General features: G+C 41.7%; 1 protein-coding gene across 10 annotated transcripts in view; it reads right to left on the minus strand.

The window, feature by feature from the left end:
• The window catches only part of LOC111249102 (uncharacterized), a 37113-nt gene that overhangs the window by 4056 nt on the left and 16039 nt on the right, over positions 1-17018 (minus strand). For 3 of the 10 annotated variants that reach the window (XM_022802475.2, XM_086988136.1, XM_086988137.1), the window contains 4 exons: positions 7008-7315; positions 5968-6572; positions 667-1008; positions 60-303 (listed from right to left, as the gene is read on the minus strand). In XM_022802475.2, the coding sequence (XP_022658210.1) occupies positions 60-303; positions 667-1008; positions 5968-6572; positions 7008-7315 (1499 nt within the window). Of the gene's footprint in view, positions 1-59; positions 304-666; positions 1009-5967; positions 6573-7007; positions 7316-7765; positions 7977-9249; positions 9937-9976; positions 10065-10786; positions 10806-10839; positions 11092-17018 lie in introns of those variants that run through there. The other 7 variants (XM_022802478.2, XM_022802481.2, XM_086988134.1 and 4 more) reach the window with 6 other exon arrangements.

The following is a 17018-nucleotide window of genomic DNA, read 5'->3' on the forward strand; positions in this document are numbered from 1 at the left end:
AGTAGATAGTCGAACCAAAACATAGTCGCTTTTATACACAGTAAACTTTGTCAACTTACTCTTGTAACTGGAACATTGTGTTTGTTGATTTTACTGAACGTTCTTGTGCGATTTTGATAGTCCTTAAAACTATTGGTCTCGTCGATTTCACCGGGGACTGGCTGCCTATGCACGCCAAATACCTGGTCAATTTTCGTCCTGGCCTCTCGCGCCTGGGGATCATCTACAGTATAAGTACCCGCCTCACTGCGATGATCCCCGTCCTCTTCGCCGGCCTCGTCATCGATTTCTTCATCGTCGCCGCTGTACCGATAAACACATACATATTTACGCATATTAATAGATGGATGGCATAAGTAATAATACAATTTAGCATTGTCTAATGGATTAAACAATTATCATGTTTTAGTTATTTCTATGGAACAGCTAATCGAAGTTTGTCCGCATTAATTGAACTAAAAATAGTTATTTCTTAAATGGCCAGTCTATGAAAAGGGGCAGGTGAATTCGCACAAAGGTTTGAGGCATAAGGACTTTTTGTATTGATTCGATGCAACAGGTTCATCGCGCTCTTGGATTGGCAAATGCGTTAAGATATTAATCCTCTACCAAACAATCATTTTAATGAGACATTGGTCGCTTTGACGGGCAGTATTTTGTACTCACTCGACGTTGGGTCCATCGTTGTTGCTCTGTAGCATCTTTTGTATGAGAAAGTTAGCACTGTCTGAGAGGCTGCCATTGAGTCCGTTCTGAACGGTGCCCCCGGTTCCAGCTGAGTCTCCGCTGAACTCACTTACGCGGCATTCCTCCTCTTTGTTCCGAGCTGCCAGCTCTCGCCGTTGGAGCACGCTCTGTGGTATCGAGGCGCGTCTTCTTGGCTCGTCGAAGTTTATTACAAAAGCTTTGGCTTTGTTTTTTGTCCTCGTCGTGCAATGAATACCGTCGCCGTGGTTTTCCTTTGCAGTTTCCGAGGGTGACTTTTTCCTTAAAGAAGGGGGTGCTAAACTGATGAAAAAACCCATTATCGTTCCGATCACAAATAAAAACAGTTATGTTTTTGCTTCAAATGTGACACAATGTTCGATTCACATGATACTTTAAATGCAGTTTAAGTGTTAGTTGTCATCGACGATAACCTGGCACACGACGCACTTGTCCCAAGTGTAATCCAGAAGAACAACTGGTCGTCAATCGAAAGTAGGGATGTAAATCTCACACAGTAGGACCTCATTGCACGACGAATGCGTGTTAAACACAGCTCCGAACGCGCAAAATTTGAACTTCCTCAAATTAATCTCTAGCTAGTACTCCGGGTTAACGTTTTGCTTTGGCCAGCTTTTAGTCCCAGAAGATTAACTTATCTTCTGTTGTCTTATTGTTTGATTATGTCAAGGGATCACCATGCCGTCCAATCAAGCATCTATTGGACCATCGAACCAGCCAACAATGCACACAGCGAGTACACATCTGGTGATCATCGCCGCGAAATAGCAGTTCATCATCAGTTAAAAGGCCTTTCGTCTTGTAATTTGTCTGTTCATCAAGTACTGATGGCGCCTAATACGAATCGGCGACGACAGCGTCGTCTATTCGTTTCTCGCTGTTTCCAATTTGACATGTCTTTCATCTCAGCACGACGTAAACAGCGACTCTACATTCGTAATAGTAAAGACATTCGTTCTAGAAGCCGTAATTCAAACGGCAATTGTCGCCATAGTAACACCATACGAGACTTGCTGGTTGACTGATACAAGGGCCGCTGGCTGCATCGCGACATTCCGTCGCTAGAAAAACATAAGCTATATCCAGCAAGTTTAACGATGACTCACAACACTTCAATGCCTCTCTTGTCTGCCTGCCCACTTTTCGTACCAGTGCATTGGCAGAAAGGGTCTGTTGGCTTGAAATGAAGCTGTATAAAGACTGAGTAGCGGCAACCCCAATGGACGCACCGCTGAGAGAGGGCCCAGAACAAGACCTATTTCATGAATAGCCGACATATACCGACGCGTAGACACATACAAACTCATACGCAAACAGTTACGTATCTCATAAGACACACGTCTTTTTTTTTCTTCTTTGGTTGCTGTTACTGTCTCTGCGGAGACTTGCGGGTCAAACAGAATCAAACCCAAGCTGCTAATATATCATACCAGAGCCGCTTTGTTACCATAGTGGTAAATTCTGTTTGGTAGAACTCATACATACAGACACAATATACGTGTGTGTCGTACGCAACGCATAGCAAAATCGTCATGGAAATAGCTAGGAAATGCCGCCCGAACTCTGGACGCAAAGAAAAACGGTCTTTGCCGTAGAGGCTCACTGGTTACAGTAACTAATGCGGTATATGACGGTGCAAGAGTAATTGGGATAGGACCCACTAATGTAGCTGATTCTCTCAACATTGGTGAAAGCCCACCATCGCATTGCTCTTAACAGATTCGGTTAGACAACGCTGGCACCAACGCTTGCCCCTTTGCTCAAATGGCCACCAGACAGAACAATGAAATGTGCCATATGTATATTTGAATGCCCTGAAGTATTCCGAGCCTCAAGAATTCCACGAGTCGCTTTCTGTGGGGCAGTGCATGTACCGCCATCTTTTTACCGTCAACCCACGCCTTCCTCGAACATACGCGCTCGTTCAGCAAACCGAACGCGGCAGCTTCGGCTGTACACGGAAAAGTGGTTGGAGAATTCGGACGGAATTCGGTTTTCGGACGAGATCTAAGCGTTAACTGGGTGAAAGGAGATCAAATGAAAAGTAAGAGACCCCGAATAAATAAAGACCAGCACACAGTCTTATAATTAGTGTGAAATTAGAAACAACAGGAGTGTGAACTATTACCGAAGTTGCAGATTTGCCTTGTAATTATCATGTGCAAGGGGAACTATAAATGTGCATGACGGTTATTTGAGGAATTGCCAATTCTCCCGCTTACTTGGCAAACGGTTATGGCAACAGTTAAATCTATCACGCGACATTCCCTGCCAATTGGCCTCAAGGACGCTTGTTCGGAGTTCGCTAACAGGAAGGAAGCGTTGAGGGCAGTCCTTGCATTCGTTAACAACATTTATATGTTGTACGTATAATTCCGTGATGTAAATTTTTCCCTTCACGTGAACGTATAGCGTGCAGAAGTGCGTTACCTTGGCTAGTTAAAAAGTGATCCGATAATTTCCTTTTCATTTTGTCCATTACATCCCTATCCATTACAGTCATTAAGTAATCGTTTGCTCCAATAGTAAATGCCTTAAACACTATATGCGATCCGTGAAACAATGAGGGCAAGTACTTCGTCGTTCATATTCTGCCAGTTCGTCCCCTTCTTCGAATACAGTCAGTGTAAATGCTGGTTCATGATAGTGCTTGGGTTTAAGTCGATCCTTACCCAAATTAAAAAGTGAGAGAATCAGGTGCGCAGCATTCACGCATGCGTTCCTGGTCTTCTTAGCCACCTGCCCTGAAGCACAACTTGTTCCATCGTCGGCCGTTTTTATGAACTCCATTGACGTGTCCTACGCCGTGTTTCAGCTCATATAATGAGTCATATAACGAGTTCTAATACTAATAGCCCAGTGGCTGGTTTGTTCTGAGTTGCAATGTATTGCTTTTTTCATTTGGTAAGACAAACGAGAATCAACAGGTGCAGGCTTTATCTGACTCCGACATTTGATTCTGACATATAAAATTATTTCAGAATGGTGGACCGCACGACGAAGTAGCGTAAGTACACATCCGCTACCGCACGAAGCGAACAGGCATACGTGCAAATGGCCGCAGACAGCATAAAATTAAGTCCTTCGATCCACTACATAATGTCTTTTTTACGTGTGTTTGCACGCACACGGTTCAATCTACAGCTGAAAAAGACTGCTGACGATAGGGCTTAAACATTGTTAGGCCTCGTTGTCCACTTGGCAGCGCTTAGTCAGTCCTTTCGCGGTTGACGTCGCTGTTGTTGCGTTGTAAAAAAAGCAAATCGACGCCACCCTTAGACCATAATCGCAATTGGCGCTACCGCTCTGCTTATATGGCGCACAACACGAAGTACTGATATGGACTCCGACTGTTCGATGCCTGCCACGGCCACGAAAGGACCAGAAGGACGCCTATGATTTCCGTAATGCTGATGGTAGCGGTGGCGGTAATACCAAATAAAATGACTACTTCGATGGTTTTGTAAACTTCATGAGCAACCGGGATATAAAGAATATATATGTTGGCTTGCCGAGAAAATCAAACGAGGATTACCAATTTCAAAATTGTTAGACTAAATATGAGCCATTTTGATTTACTGCGTTCTGTTATTCCTGATAACATTATAATTCTATCACTGTAGAACTTCTGTGACTTCGGAGCGAAAGATTGTCAGAACTAGTTCATTCCATTGAAGCTACATTAACACCATTTTCTGTAGAAACCAAAGCAGATGATAGCCTGACGGTGGAACATCCGCACTATAAAATGGGATACATTAAAAGTTCCCCCAAGTATTATCGGACAGCCAAACACGTATGTGGCCTGGCATTGTGATAGAGGAAGACGAGCCCCTTCTCTGCTCACTAGCTCCGGTCGATTTCTCAGTAGCTTATGATCCTTTTGCTTGCCGTCGATAGTGAAGATTCGAATCAGTCTTCCCTCCAGCCGGCAGGTAAAAATTGTGAAATCAAGTGAATCTTGGCAGAAGTTTCACTATCTTCAAGGCTCTTCATCTTATTTAGGTCTCAATAAAATCAATGATATTTTTGATTAGGCAGAAATTTCGTTTTGCTTTCAATTATTGTTTTATTTGTTCAACTCTGCTTGTTGTCGCCGTATGTTTCCTATTTAGGTGTAAAGGTAAACTCAGCTTAGAAAGATATCAGGGTAATCATTGAGATACAATTCAAAGAGTACGATAGACTCCATTTATAACGTATGAAAAAACACGGGAGAGAGAAGAGCCTGCAATCTTTTAACGTTCTAGAGAAAATGGCGGCCGTTCGTGTAACGGCGAGTAAGAACGGTTATCTTTGAACAATGCCCTTTGTACGTGCATTGAGATGCGCAGATAGTTTCTGAGGCAGAACGCAGTATTGTTCGAACCATCACACCGCGCAATTATTATCGCCAGTTTTGTTGATACCGACGACACACGCACTGCTATCGTACCGTAATATTTAGGTCCGCTATAAAATCTGAGGTGGTACTTCGCCATACATGCTAAATCTTACACACTCAGGGATCAATGCAGGTGGCAGATTATCCGGGAAGACAGAAACGTGACGGGCAAACCCGGCACTACGTCCCACCTAAAAGTGGGCCGACAGAACGGATGCAGTCAGTCGCTGCCTTAGGCTCCCCGGACACCTACGAACGTTCCAAAAGTTCACTTAAATCACCGATATCAGTAACGAGAAGCGTAACATTTCGATGTGTAAATACATTGTGCCACTTCGGCCGGCGTCAAAATTCCGGTCGATAGAGGCACGGCGAGAGAAACGAAAAGACTAAGCTTGAACTTTAGAGACCTCCTACCGAAATTGGCTGTACAAAATTAAGGCAATTGACAACAACATAGTCGATCTACAGGTATGCACGAGGTGATATGCTGTACAGCGCAAGTACTCAATCAATAGCGCCGTGTTGAAGCGACATACGTGGTGTCGCTGCGAATGTATCCTCTATTTTGTCGTCATTTGTCTAGTATGGTTGTTTTAATATATAAAAGTATTATAAATAAGAAAAAATATCGTTATAGATTGCTCATTTTACCTAGCAAAACTTCACTGACGTTTCTTCGTCTGTCCACCCAATGGCAGTCTAGCATGTATTATATGTGCTTACGCACATATATCATCTGCGAGTATTTATATTTATCGGTCTTTTACTTGATTGTGTAATTGCATATGTCGGGGTAACTACTCAACAAGGCCTACACTATTGTTGATATTATCCAACAAGTCCTTTCTACTTACGGACTAGTAACCGCTCCATTGTTGACACCGGTGGCAGCTCCGCCTGCTCCTCCACCAGAGGTATTTTCAACATGTAGCGTCCCGTTACTTTGTAACATAACCGCACTTCCGTCATTATTGTTGTTGCTCGTATGATTATTAAGCCCCCCTCGGCCAACCGGATAGGTAACGAAAGGTTCTCGACCATCTGCCGGAATTGTCATGGCTACAGGCCTACGAGTCCCAACTACGCCGCTGTTCACACCCCCGACACCGATTTGACGTTCACGGTCGCCACCAGCCGTGGCTTGCTGGGGGCTTCGCTTTACCTCCTGGTCCCAGAGCGACGACGCGACCATACGGTTGTCGATTTGAGGTTCGCTGGGTGAACGCACTGGGGCCGCGTGATACGATGCCACCATTCCGACAAGTGACAGATCTCTCGGAACATGGGCTCCACGCTTTAGTAAGCCTCCTGACACATTTTCCGAAAGGGGGGACGCGGGTGATTCCAGAGTGGGTACTGAATGATTTTTGTGCAGTTCACCCCGCTGAGTAGGTGGCCGAGGAGCTATGCTTCCCATTGAGACGTCTTCCAGCGAGTCGCATCCTTTCATTGGGCTCGTCTGTTAAAATGAAGCGGAAATTATGATCATTTTCGTTAGCAGATTAGCGTAAACACAACGATTAGAAACATGTGGTGGCGAGATGTTACATAGAAAGACATTACTTCCAATGGGGTATTTTAGCTAAACAATTTCACTAAGCAGAGTGAGCAATTTTGTTAAGGTTCTTGTGCATACCTGTATTCATACTATTACCACCATAAATCATCATGGTCATCGCCATATACATTACGATAGGTATTTAGTCAATTTTCAATGTCATACAAACACAGAACAGCTGTGTTTGTTGTATGCTTTGTCCAACTCCAGTTTAAAACGAACCTTGAAAACCGAGAAAGCAAACCCCAATCATGACTGTGTAATAATTGATATTTTTTATATACTTTTATAGGAATTATAATACAAACATTGAAAGTAGCCAGGGGTCGCTGTTACCTGCCGCTGTTGTTGCAATAGCGTGTTCTGATTTTGTTGCTGTGCTATCGGATGTCCGCGAATTGCGCTGTTGTTTGAAATGACGAGCGTGTCCGACTCATTGAGTGAGTCGTCGTCCTCGAGAGGAGTTGCAGCCATACCTGCTTCAGGGGCCGCAGCAGTCGAAGACCTGGTCGTATCAACCTCATCGTTACCTCTGGATAGTTGCATTTCGAACGCCTGCTTATGGTAACCAAACCGGATTTGGTCTCCGTGCTCCAGTTTCACGTATGACTGTTCCGGTATTCGAATGCCATTCACGTAGGTACCTGCGAAGATAAAATCAAAAGATAAATCATAAAAGAGCAACACGATTAAAAACACGTTCGATTAATCACGCTACATTTTTGAGTATTCTCTACTACTACTACTACTACTACTACTACTACAGGGAGACAGCTCGAGGTGCATATAGATGACACCTGAATCTACTACTACTACTACTACTACAGGGAGACAGCTCGAGGTGCATATAGATGACACCTGAATCTACTACTACTACTACTACTACAGGGAGACAGCTCGAGGTGCATATAGATGACACCTGAATCTGCATATGTTGTAGGCCGACTTTTTTCCTAATTAGATAGATCGAGGTTTTGTACAAAACCAATATATCCATTAGGAGATCTACGCTCAACTGTCAGGGAAAGCGCTACTTCAGCAGCTTTTTCCAACTGTGAACCCTACTTTTCGTTAACTCTAGAATAATCCGTTACCATATTTAAAGCTGATTCCTGCTGTTTCATATTTATCGGAAGTGCTGTTGGAATATAATTGAGCCGAGATTCGATCAATGACGACTAAATAGGTCCACCTAAATAAAGGACAGTTCTGTTCGTGACCACACAACGCGGTCTGTAAAATAAAAAAAAAAATAAAAAAAAAATGATTGCCAATTTTCTGCCGAAACATTCCGGTAACGGTGTTTACTATGCAGCACTTTCGAGCGAGCCGAGCGCCACGAAATTAAGGTTTAGGAACGTGAAACTCGCACTTCGAGCTTTGAAAAGATCACGGATTCATTGTCGAAGTGGTCAAAGTCCGATTGGCTTGTTAGACCAAATAATTCTAGTAACAAGCAATGGTCATAAAGCATTTGAAGTTTCGTAACTAATCGACTAAGTTTAACCCCCGACTTTTTAGTAAAATTTGCCTAATTTCGATAATTTTTAGTTGTGTCAAGGTTCTACCTAGTTGTATCGATGGCCAGTGAAGTTAAGAGTGCCAAGGTTTGGAGCGCCAGCAGGAGGTCATCGGCTCAAAGACAAATAGAGCCATGTATCTCGCCCTTTTGAAGTGTCGTGGTCGTTCGATGATTCAACTTTGGCCAGAATACATTACCAAATGGCCTATATACATAGAAGGCATAGGCAAGTGCACTACTAAATGTGTGCGTATACATAAAACGAACATTAACGCGGAATACGATAAGGCCACCGACGATAAGGACGAAAGATACTAATAGTTTTTCTGAGATTTCTAAACCTTCCATAAGGTGCATATTGGTGATTTTAACACACAAAAATTGGTAACACAGTTTGTTGTGTATTGCAACAAAGTGGAACTACTGAGAAATGCGTTTACGGAGATTTGCCTTGGTTGAAGTTGATTGGAAATAGATTTACGATATTTAAGATAATAGTTTTTAGCAGCATAATTTTTAACGCCAGTGAATAAAACTGTTTTTCCCCCATAGTGCACGTTCAGGTCGAAAAAGCCTTCATATAGATAACACAGTTAAGCAGGTTATATCAGAAGATAAATATTTCGACAAAATTTATATTGACGCAAACGATACAAATCGGCTATCCGCTTCGTTACGTAATGGTGTTAACAATCAATATTGCGCACGATCTCTACATGAGCGAGGCGAACGGCGTTTGTAACCGTTGAGCACTATCTGTAACACAGACCAGCCACAAGAATTGCCATCTGCCCCGATCGGCGATAAACGTGAGGACAATTTTTACAATCGTGCTATGGCAGTGGCTATCGAATCGATGTGCGAAAGCCAGCCTGTTATCTGTTACCTTATCTGTTATAGCCGCCATGACCGATAGACGGGAACACAGCCTTTATCCAGCACAAACATTTGCCACAGAATTTTAGCTAAATGCGTAGCGCATAAAGTACAGCGGGCTTCGACAAAGAGCCAAATGCCCCTTGGCTAGACCAGAGTTGATGGGCTGTTTTTACTCACCTGATATCACCTCTCGACACTAGATAAAATGCACTAAGTGACAAGCACACCAGTTTCCTTTGGCCGTGAAAGCTACGCGGTCATCATATCTGATTTCCAGCCATCTTATGAACATGTATCGTTCAGTGTGCATGAATTAAGCCAACAAATCAGCGGTCTCCAGAATGCCTATACAAGCAAATTCTTTCAACAACACTGTTACAGATGTGTGCATACAAAATGACTAGAATCTCATTACTCATAGCATTTTGCACACAAATACTGTTCGTTTAAGAGCCTCGCTTCGATCATTATCTGCATTTAATCGAAGTCTTTAGTCCTATAGACTAACAGCAATGTAGTATCGATATTTGCTCGTCGCTAAGGAAGAAATACAGGTTCGATAGGGCAACGATTCTCGAGGGTGATCCTGTACATTAGCACACCGTGCACCGTGTACCGAAACCGCAAATCATTCTCCATTGATAGCAACTGTCGACAAAGCAATAGCACCAATAGCAGCTCACAGAAAAACCAGTCAGTCACCATATCCGTATCATAAGGGCTGAAACTGCTCGCGGTATCACTTCGATATCAACGGCTGGTTTTGCTGAAGACTATGAGAACGGCGAAGAAAATAGTAAATGGACCCTAATGGCTTGTTTCTCCACACCCACACACTCGTCGTAGCAGTGTGTCGACCCAGGGTTTAACGTGAGCATCGATCGCGAGCAGCAGGATTACGTACTAGACGGACGCAGACACGGACCGTTAATACAGCCAGAGAAGGCAATAACAGAGTCGCATATTGGCATAGGCATGTAGAAGCCAACCCATCATCCGTGGCTGACTCGAATGACTCATAGCACTGGGACCACAATGAACCAGCGCGAGAGAACTAAGATAAAAAGCAAAAAGGACACCCTTTAGCACTAGACTTGCGTAGAACTGGTATGGCGATGCCGTGGGGAAAAGTATGTAATCTCAAAGCTTCGAATTCTATATGATAACGCTAAAGGCTAGTAGTATTTAGATAAGCGAGCATATATAAAAATTAATCCGTTGAGTCAAGAATTTTAACTCAAGGGGCAAATAGTATTTGAGCTTACTAAATTACATTGTCCTGTTTGAGGTTTTAAGATGCTAATTAAAATTCGTTATCTTCAGCACTTGGTAAATTATCTTACATAAAGATTGGTCGAATAAAAATTTACAATCACTCTCACTACTTACAGTATATAAAAAAAAACTACACAGGTATTATTCACAGTACATAATGGCTACATAGGCTATATCCTCTTCATTCAAAGTCAGGCTTTTATAGACATTTGTAGGCCCGTTTTGCTTTGTGTCTACAATGCAATGACTACAACAGTATCATTATTTTACGGATTCCCTGAAATGGAATTTTCTTGCGAGCTTTGCGCGCGTGCATTTAAATCCTACCGCATTAATAGGGGCTGACTAAGTCAACTTCAAAACCATTATGACACGACAATCATAGTTAAGCACAATGCAAAAGAAAACTAAATAGAATCTAAATAAGATCTGAAATTACGTTAAGGCCATGCAGGTACTACACGCCACTTGAGAAAAAATAGGAAGACGCACGTGGGGCACGTGAAGTTCCATCAATGGATACATTTCGCGAGACCTCGTGAGTTTTCTGTGCAGCGGCAGAGACGCCATAGTTCTAGTTTCTGTGTAGAGCCTGATCCATGCCCGTATGCGTGCCGGTACGTTTAGATATACAATTTTCATCCAAACGCTTTCAGGGAGAGTTTCAGTAAAAGTGGTAGTAAAAATGGTTTCGAGGCTCAAACACACATATCTCTCCCTCGTGGACGAAACTGCACGAAACACCTAAAAGGAAAACTTTTTTTAATTTTTTAAAAATATTTAATTTTTAATTTAATTTTTAGCTACACGAATAATGACAACAAGCAGTTGCTATTGGACGAAATCGCACGAAACACCTCCTAAAAGGAAAACCTTTTTAAATTTTCTAAGAAAAATTAATTTTTCAACTTAATTTTTAGCTACACGAATAATGATAACAAGCAGTTGCTGTTCTCAGAAAAAGAAAATTTAACGATTCTCGTTACCATCATAAGGTGCCGTCTTGGTGGTGGTAGTCTGAAGGCCAATGCAGTAAAAAAATCGGCACCCTCCCGCCCCTAGAATCACGTAATGAGTTGCTCAATCAACCTTTTCAGAGAAAACCTTTATAGTTTTGATGGATAGCCTGAAAAAGCAGGTAATCAACTCAACACGTTGAGTGATACTAAATTGGCACAGTTCAGTAATCCCAGGGAACCCTTCTTCGAAATTTCGCCATTCTGTAATATTCTAATACAAGAACTTTCTGTATGAGTGTATATTCTTTCAAGAACGCCTGAGCTTCTGCTCATTTCACACTGACTGCACGATCTGAACCGCATGCAGTGCCTGCATGCAGTGTAGTCGAAATCGGCTATTCAATTTTCCTGACTTTTGGCGCGTTTTTTCGAATGTTATATCGGTCGGCTTTGGACATTGTATTCAACACAGTTTCTATACGGGACTTCCCTATGTTGGTTTTAGGCTAACTGGATTTACCTTGAAGAATAATACCAGTAGAAAAGTTTTGGACCTAGTTTGTCTACCATGTTCTTCCGATTTGGCTGCTGTTTTATACGTTGTAGGCTATATAGAGGCTAATGTTTCTTAGCTCTCGAAGCTGTACACTTAGACGGAACGCCGTGCTTGTACCGGTATGCCTTGTCTGGCCCATGCAGTCTATGTCTCTCTCACTTTGTACTATGCCCCACGAAAACGATCCCTTTCGATTATCGGCATCAATATATTATGTACATATCATAAGAACACTGACACTGTCTTCTGTAAGCGCGTTACTCAACCATATACGAGCTTGAGTTAGCTAGCGGCGTCCCGAACGAACCATTGGCTCTTGACGTAATAGTGTACCTCCACCACGCTGAAGGACCATTCGGGAGTAGTAAGTGGTGGACGAGAATAAACGCACTGCTGTATTCTGTATCGACAGAAAATCTTGAAGGAGTGAAAGAGGCGGAAGTGGCTCCATTAGAAGTTGTTTCAGAATCACGAGCAACACGGCCAATAACGTGCATAGTACATTTCTGTACGTGTGTGACTACGCTATGCCTTACTGGACAGCACAAGTTGCTTTAGACGTGTCGCAGAAACGTCGTTTTTTCGGCGATATTAGTTCTAATGCTTTGACAGACGCTTGATAACGGGAAGCCTCCGAGAACTTAACATGGTGCCGTATTTGCTAAACGTTAGTTAATCAGTTCAATGGTTATGATAATTTGGTCATATCTATTGTTTGGCCGGTCAATTAATATTATAGATTTGAAAGAATATTACAATTTCCAAAAAAATCCGAAATCATATTGAGCTGAAGTTGCGAGACTATGTTTATAAAGTATAGCATCACTCGCATAATTTTACAGAATCTAGACGTCGCAACTAGATTGATTTCTCTGATCAGAATCTCGGTCGTTACTTCAGCAAGGATCAAGCCTGCCAGCCAGCTAGCCAATTCGATAGATGAAAATTTTAAACTGACAGGCATTTTGGATTTATTAACTATCGTGCCAGAGGGATGTCGAAGGTGCAGCTAGTAATTCACGGGTTAGGTAAATATATGCGCATCACTATTATGCTGGCTCGTTCGTGGTCAGTTACAAATGCTATATAAAAGCATGCTATATATTCGTGTAGCTTTTCGTCACGTTTTTCGGATAATTCACGTTTGTGTGTAAACCTGGCTCGTCATGGCCGCTTCTACTGCAGGAGAAAATAGTCTACGAGTAGAAAAATACATGGAAAAAGTCAAGTGGACGATTCACAGCGACGGATTCTCTCGCGGACAGGCAACTTTACCCATTTAGCTAGAACGAGGCAAAAGGTGTCTTTTTAACTATGGTCGGTTAGGTCTGCCAGTGCTCGAAGAGGTTCTCTCTTAACCGCTTAGCTTGTAAAGCGGTTATTGACAGACGTGTAAGTCTATACGGAGGCCCTGTTAAGCTTCAAAGGCATCAAAAACGAACTTGATGCTTCATGTTCCTTTATAATACAGCTTTCATGCTGTTCTCGTTTGGCTCTCTGTGAAGGGAAATAATTTATATTGGAGTTATACGGATTTCTCACAGATTTCCGTAAAGAGTTAACAACGTCTGTTATAATATACTAGCAAACTGCCTAGTGTTCTCGCATTATGATCTGGCTCAAGCTATCGTTTTTCAAGTTGTGCTCGTACAGACAGTTAACCTACATAGATGCACGTCATAAATTACACACACACACACATTTGTGAGAGTTTGAACAAGACCCAACCCACAAGTGTACTTGGGCTGTTGAACAGACGCTGTCCGTTTTGACTTTTGATTGCGGCAACATAGTTCTCTCCATTTGTTTATATTGGACCATAAAGCCAACCACTTGAGTTCAACCTGTCGGTCTCTAGCCAATGGAAATTTTAAGTTGTTCATCGGTACGTAGCTGTGTATACATACATTAGAAGGTAAAAATCATTAACATCGTTTTTTACTTGAGATGCACGACACTAAGTACTTGTGAAAGTTCATGTTTGTTTGTTCAATCGCGCAGATTGCCCGCTGTTGCAGGAGCAGTTAATATTAATTTTTCCATTGAAGCTCATAATATAAGCCTCTGAAGAATATCTATTGCGTTTAACCTAGAGATAAAAATGTGCTTACTATATCTCAGTGGCAAATTAGTGCCAGATTTCTGCCTAAAAGTAACCTCGTATCAGGTGCACAATTTCCATAGTATCCGCGGTACGCGGATAGTCTCAACGTGCAGGGAACTTACGTAGAGGAAAGGGCACAAGAACTAGACATGACTAAGCGTAAAAATTTCGAGGGTGGAGTAAAGTTTGGCTCGTCACACGCCTATCGATGACCGAGCGAGGCTGGTTTTGGTGCCGGCGTGGAAAATAGTGACGAATTATTGCATATACTGACAACTGAATAGAGATGCGTCGAGCGCAGTATTGCTACAAATTCTTGAGTGGAACATAAACGCTAGCTTAAAAACAACAGGAATCAATGGGCGCACATTTAGATGCTACATATACCTGTCAAGCGAAATCTTGCCAAGGAAATAACCTAAACCGTTTTCAAAAATGCAGTCTTAAAAATATGTCTATTTGTTTGCGAGCGTTACAGTTCATTACCAATCAATCAATGATATTTCCTTACGCCGTTTTTCATTATTCTCGGTGTCGGTTTCATTAGTCTCGGTCGGAGTAGTGCTTAAAGATTTACTCTAAGTAATTCACTCGGGATGATTGCTATCTATATTTTTTTTAATTCAGATTTACTTTATGTTCCTTAGCATAAGGCAGGCGGGCGGTGAGTTTCCGATCCACTTACTCGATAATTGCGTCCTATTGACTTCTGCATAGCAGTCGGAAAACTCCCAAAGATGCTTGTACCCATCCATGTCCACTGCTTTAATTTTATTAACTTAAAGCTAACTACGTAAGGGCTTTTCCTTATCATAATAAGCTATTTACGAAAAACATTTCTATTAATTGCCGAGGGAAGTTTTTCATCTTTTATTAAGGCTATTTTCGTCTCTATAAGCTGTCCACGTCCTTCTTTGGACAACTAGACATCGTGCATTGAACATTGGTAAAGTCAAGGCCATTTTATTAGCAGTTCTTTAGGTCGTAAAGTATTGTCTAGTCAAGCAGAAATACAGTGTTCATTGCTGCAAACCCTGCGTTGTACCAGTAAACAACTCTCATTCACTTACCAAAAAATTAGAAAATATAGATATATTTTTTAAAATATATATTTTAAATAAAATTGCTTCCTTTATTGCTGAGCTATACTAAAAAAAAAAAGCTCCGATTTCGTCCACTACTGAAAATGCCGGGAAATCGCCATTTTTCTATCATTGTCATCGTTGCCAACACTTTGCAAAGATACATATTCTTCGTTTAACGTATTCCAAATTCCATTCCATCCCTCTCAAGGATTACTAGAAAGATGGTAGGGTGACAGATCTCAATATCGAAGACCTCTAGGTTGGCTCAAGGCAGAATGGGTGGAAAGCGCAAAAGAGTGATGACTTCAACAATACGTATTCCGAATTTCTCTCACCGTGTTACTATGGCTATGAGTTTACATTGCACATACTTGTGACTGGCGACACAGAAAACTGCTAGAAACTGTCAGAAAACTAGAAAAACAGTTACATATGATAATTACAAACTGTGTGCATTCATTATGATTTTCGACGTAAACATTCTCTAACACAGATCAAGGGTCGCTCTTGCAGAGAGACCTTCTCCCATAGCACGGCTTTGACAAACTTTCGATACAGACGTGTAGCTCACGTTCAATGAGAGAGACGTACTTTCTGTAATATACTAATAATAGTATATACATGCAAGGAAATTGCACAAGGAATTTTGTTTTTACAGTAATCCTTGTAGAATTTCTAATAGTGCGTTTCATTTCGTCACAAGAGTGGACATTATGGGGTGATCTATTTTTGTCGGTGCTTATTGATACATCAACTACGCATACCATGAACTTCATTTCATTTCGATGGCAAGCTTTTGACACAATCTTACAGTTGGTCTATTGTTTTGTTAAGCTTCGTGCAGTTTCGAAAGCTTTACTGATTTGTTCACATATATCAATTTGAATTATATCAAATCGTTCATTTTTTCTGTAGATCTCCTAGGGCGGCTTTCGCTTAAAGGGACGTCCTAGAAAATCTAGGTGCGATGGGTTATTTAACGAGTTGAAAAGGTATCGTCTTATCCACCATATTATTTATACCCTTGTCACGTAAATGGGGTTTTTCGTATGCGATAATAACAATTGAGTAGTAACTGCGAAGCTCTCCCAAACCCTACTGGGTTGAGCCAATTTCAGCTTGTTACGACTTTTGGATCACCGCAGCAGATTTTTGGCAGGATAATCCCCCATATCTCCACAAAGTAAAACTGATTTCTATTTATGGCAAAGAACAGACAGAAGTTATCTACTGAAAAAGCAACGATATTTCGAACGCGAAAATCTCTGTAAACTTGTTTTAAAACCAGTATGAAATCGGACCTATGTTTCGTATCTCAGTCCATAATCATTTCTCCATGACTTTATTGCACTCATAGCTCAAACAGTGCTGATTAATGCTCCAGTCCCTATCAGCAAGTAAGATAAGTATGAACAATCAACATCAATCGTCTCTAATGACGGAACATATCGTTTAAAATCTTCAACAATCCTTTATGTCCATTATATGCTGGGCATTTTTAGATCGTATGCTTGCCTATAACCCTTGTATCGCTTCTAGCGTTATAGCGGTCTATGCGACGAAGAAAGCAGCTCCTTCGTCCATGTGAGATACGCTGCCTTCATTACCTTAATAAACATTCGATCGCTTGCTCTTCTTAGAGAAGCTATAATGACGCTGTTAACGCTTCGAGGAATTACTAAGCACAGAACATAACTTAGATGGCCATCAACTACAACGCGTGATATAACTCCGAGCATTTATATATACGCACTGTGAACAGAGATTATGCCGAATAGATATAACTATCAACACTGATATGTTAGCTGATGCGAACAACTTCATTGAAATGTCTGTTTGACACAACATAAGGGAGAATAATTTTTTTACTGGAAAACTTAGAATTGGGGCCGTTCACTTTGTGCACATACGCGTAGATGATCAACTAGCGGCACTTGCTCGTCGAAGTACGCAAGCTATCATAACAT

Source organism: Varroa destructor, unplaced genomic scaffold (assembly GCF_002443255.2).
Source record: "Varroa destructor unplaced genomic scaffold, Vdes_3.0 BEIS01000004.1, whole genome shotgun sequence".
In the NCBI taxonomy this organism is placed as follows: Eukaryota; Metazoa; Arthropoda; class Arachnida; order Mesostigmata; family Varroidae; genus Varroa; species Varroa destructor.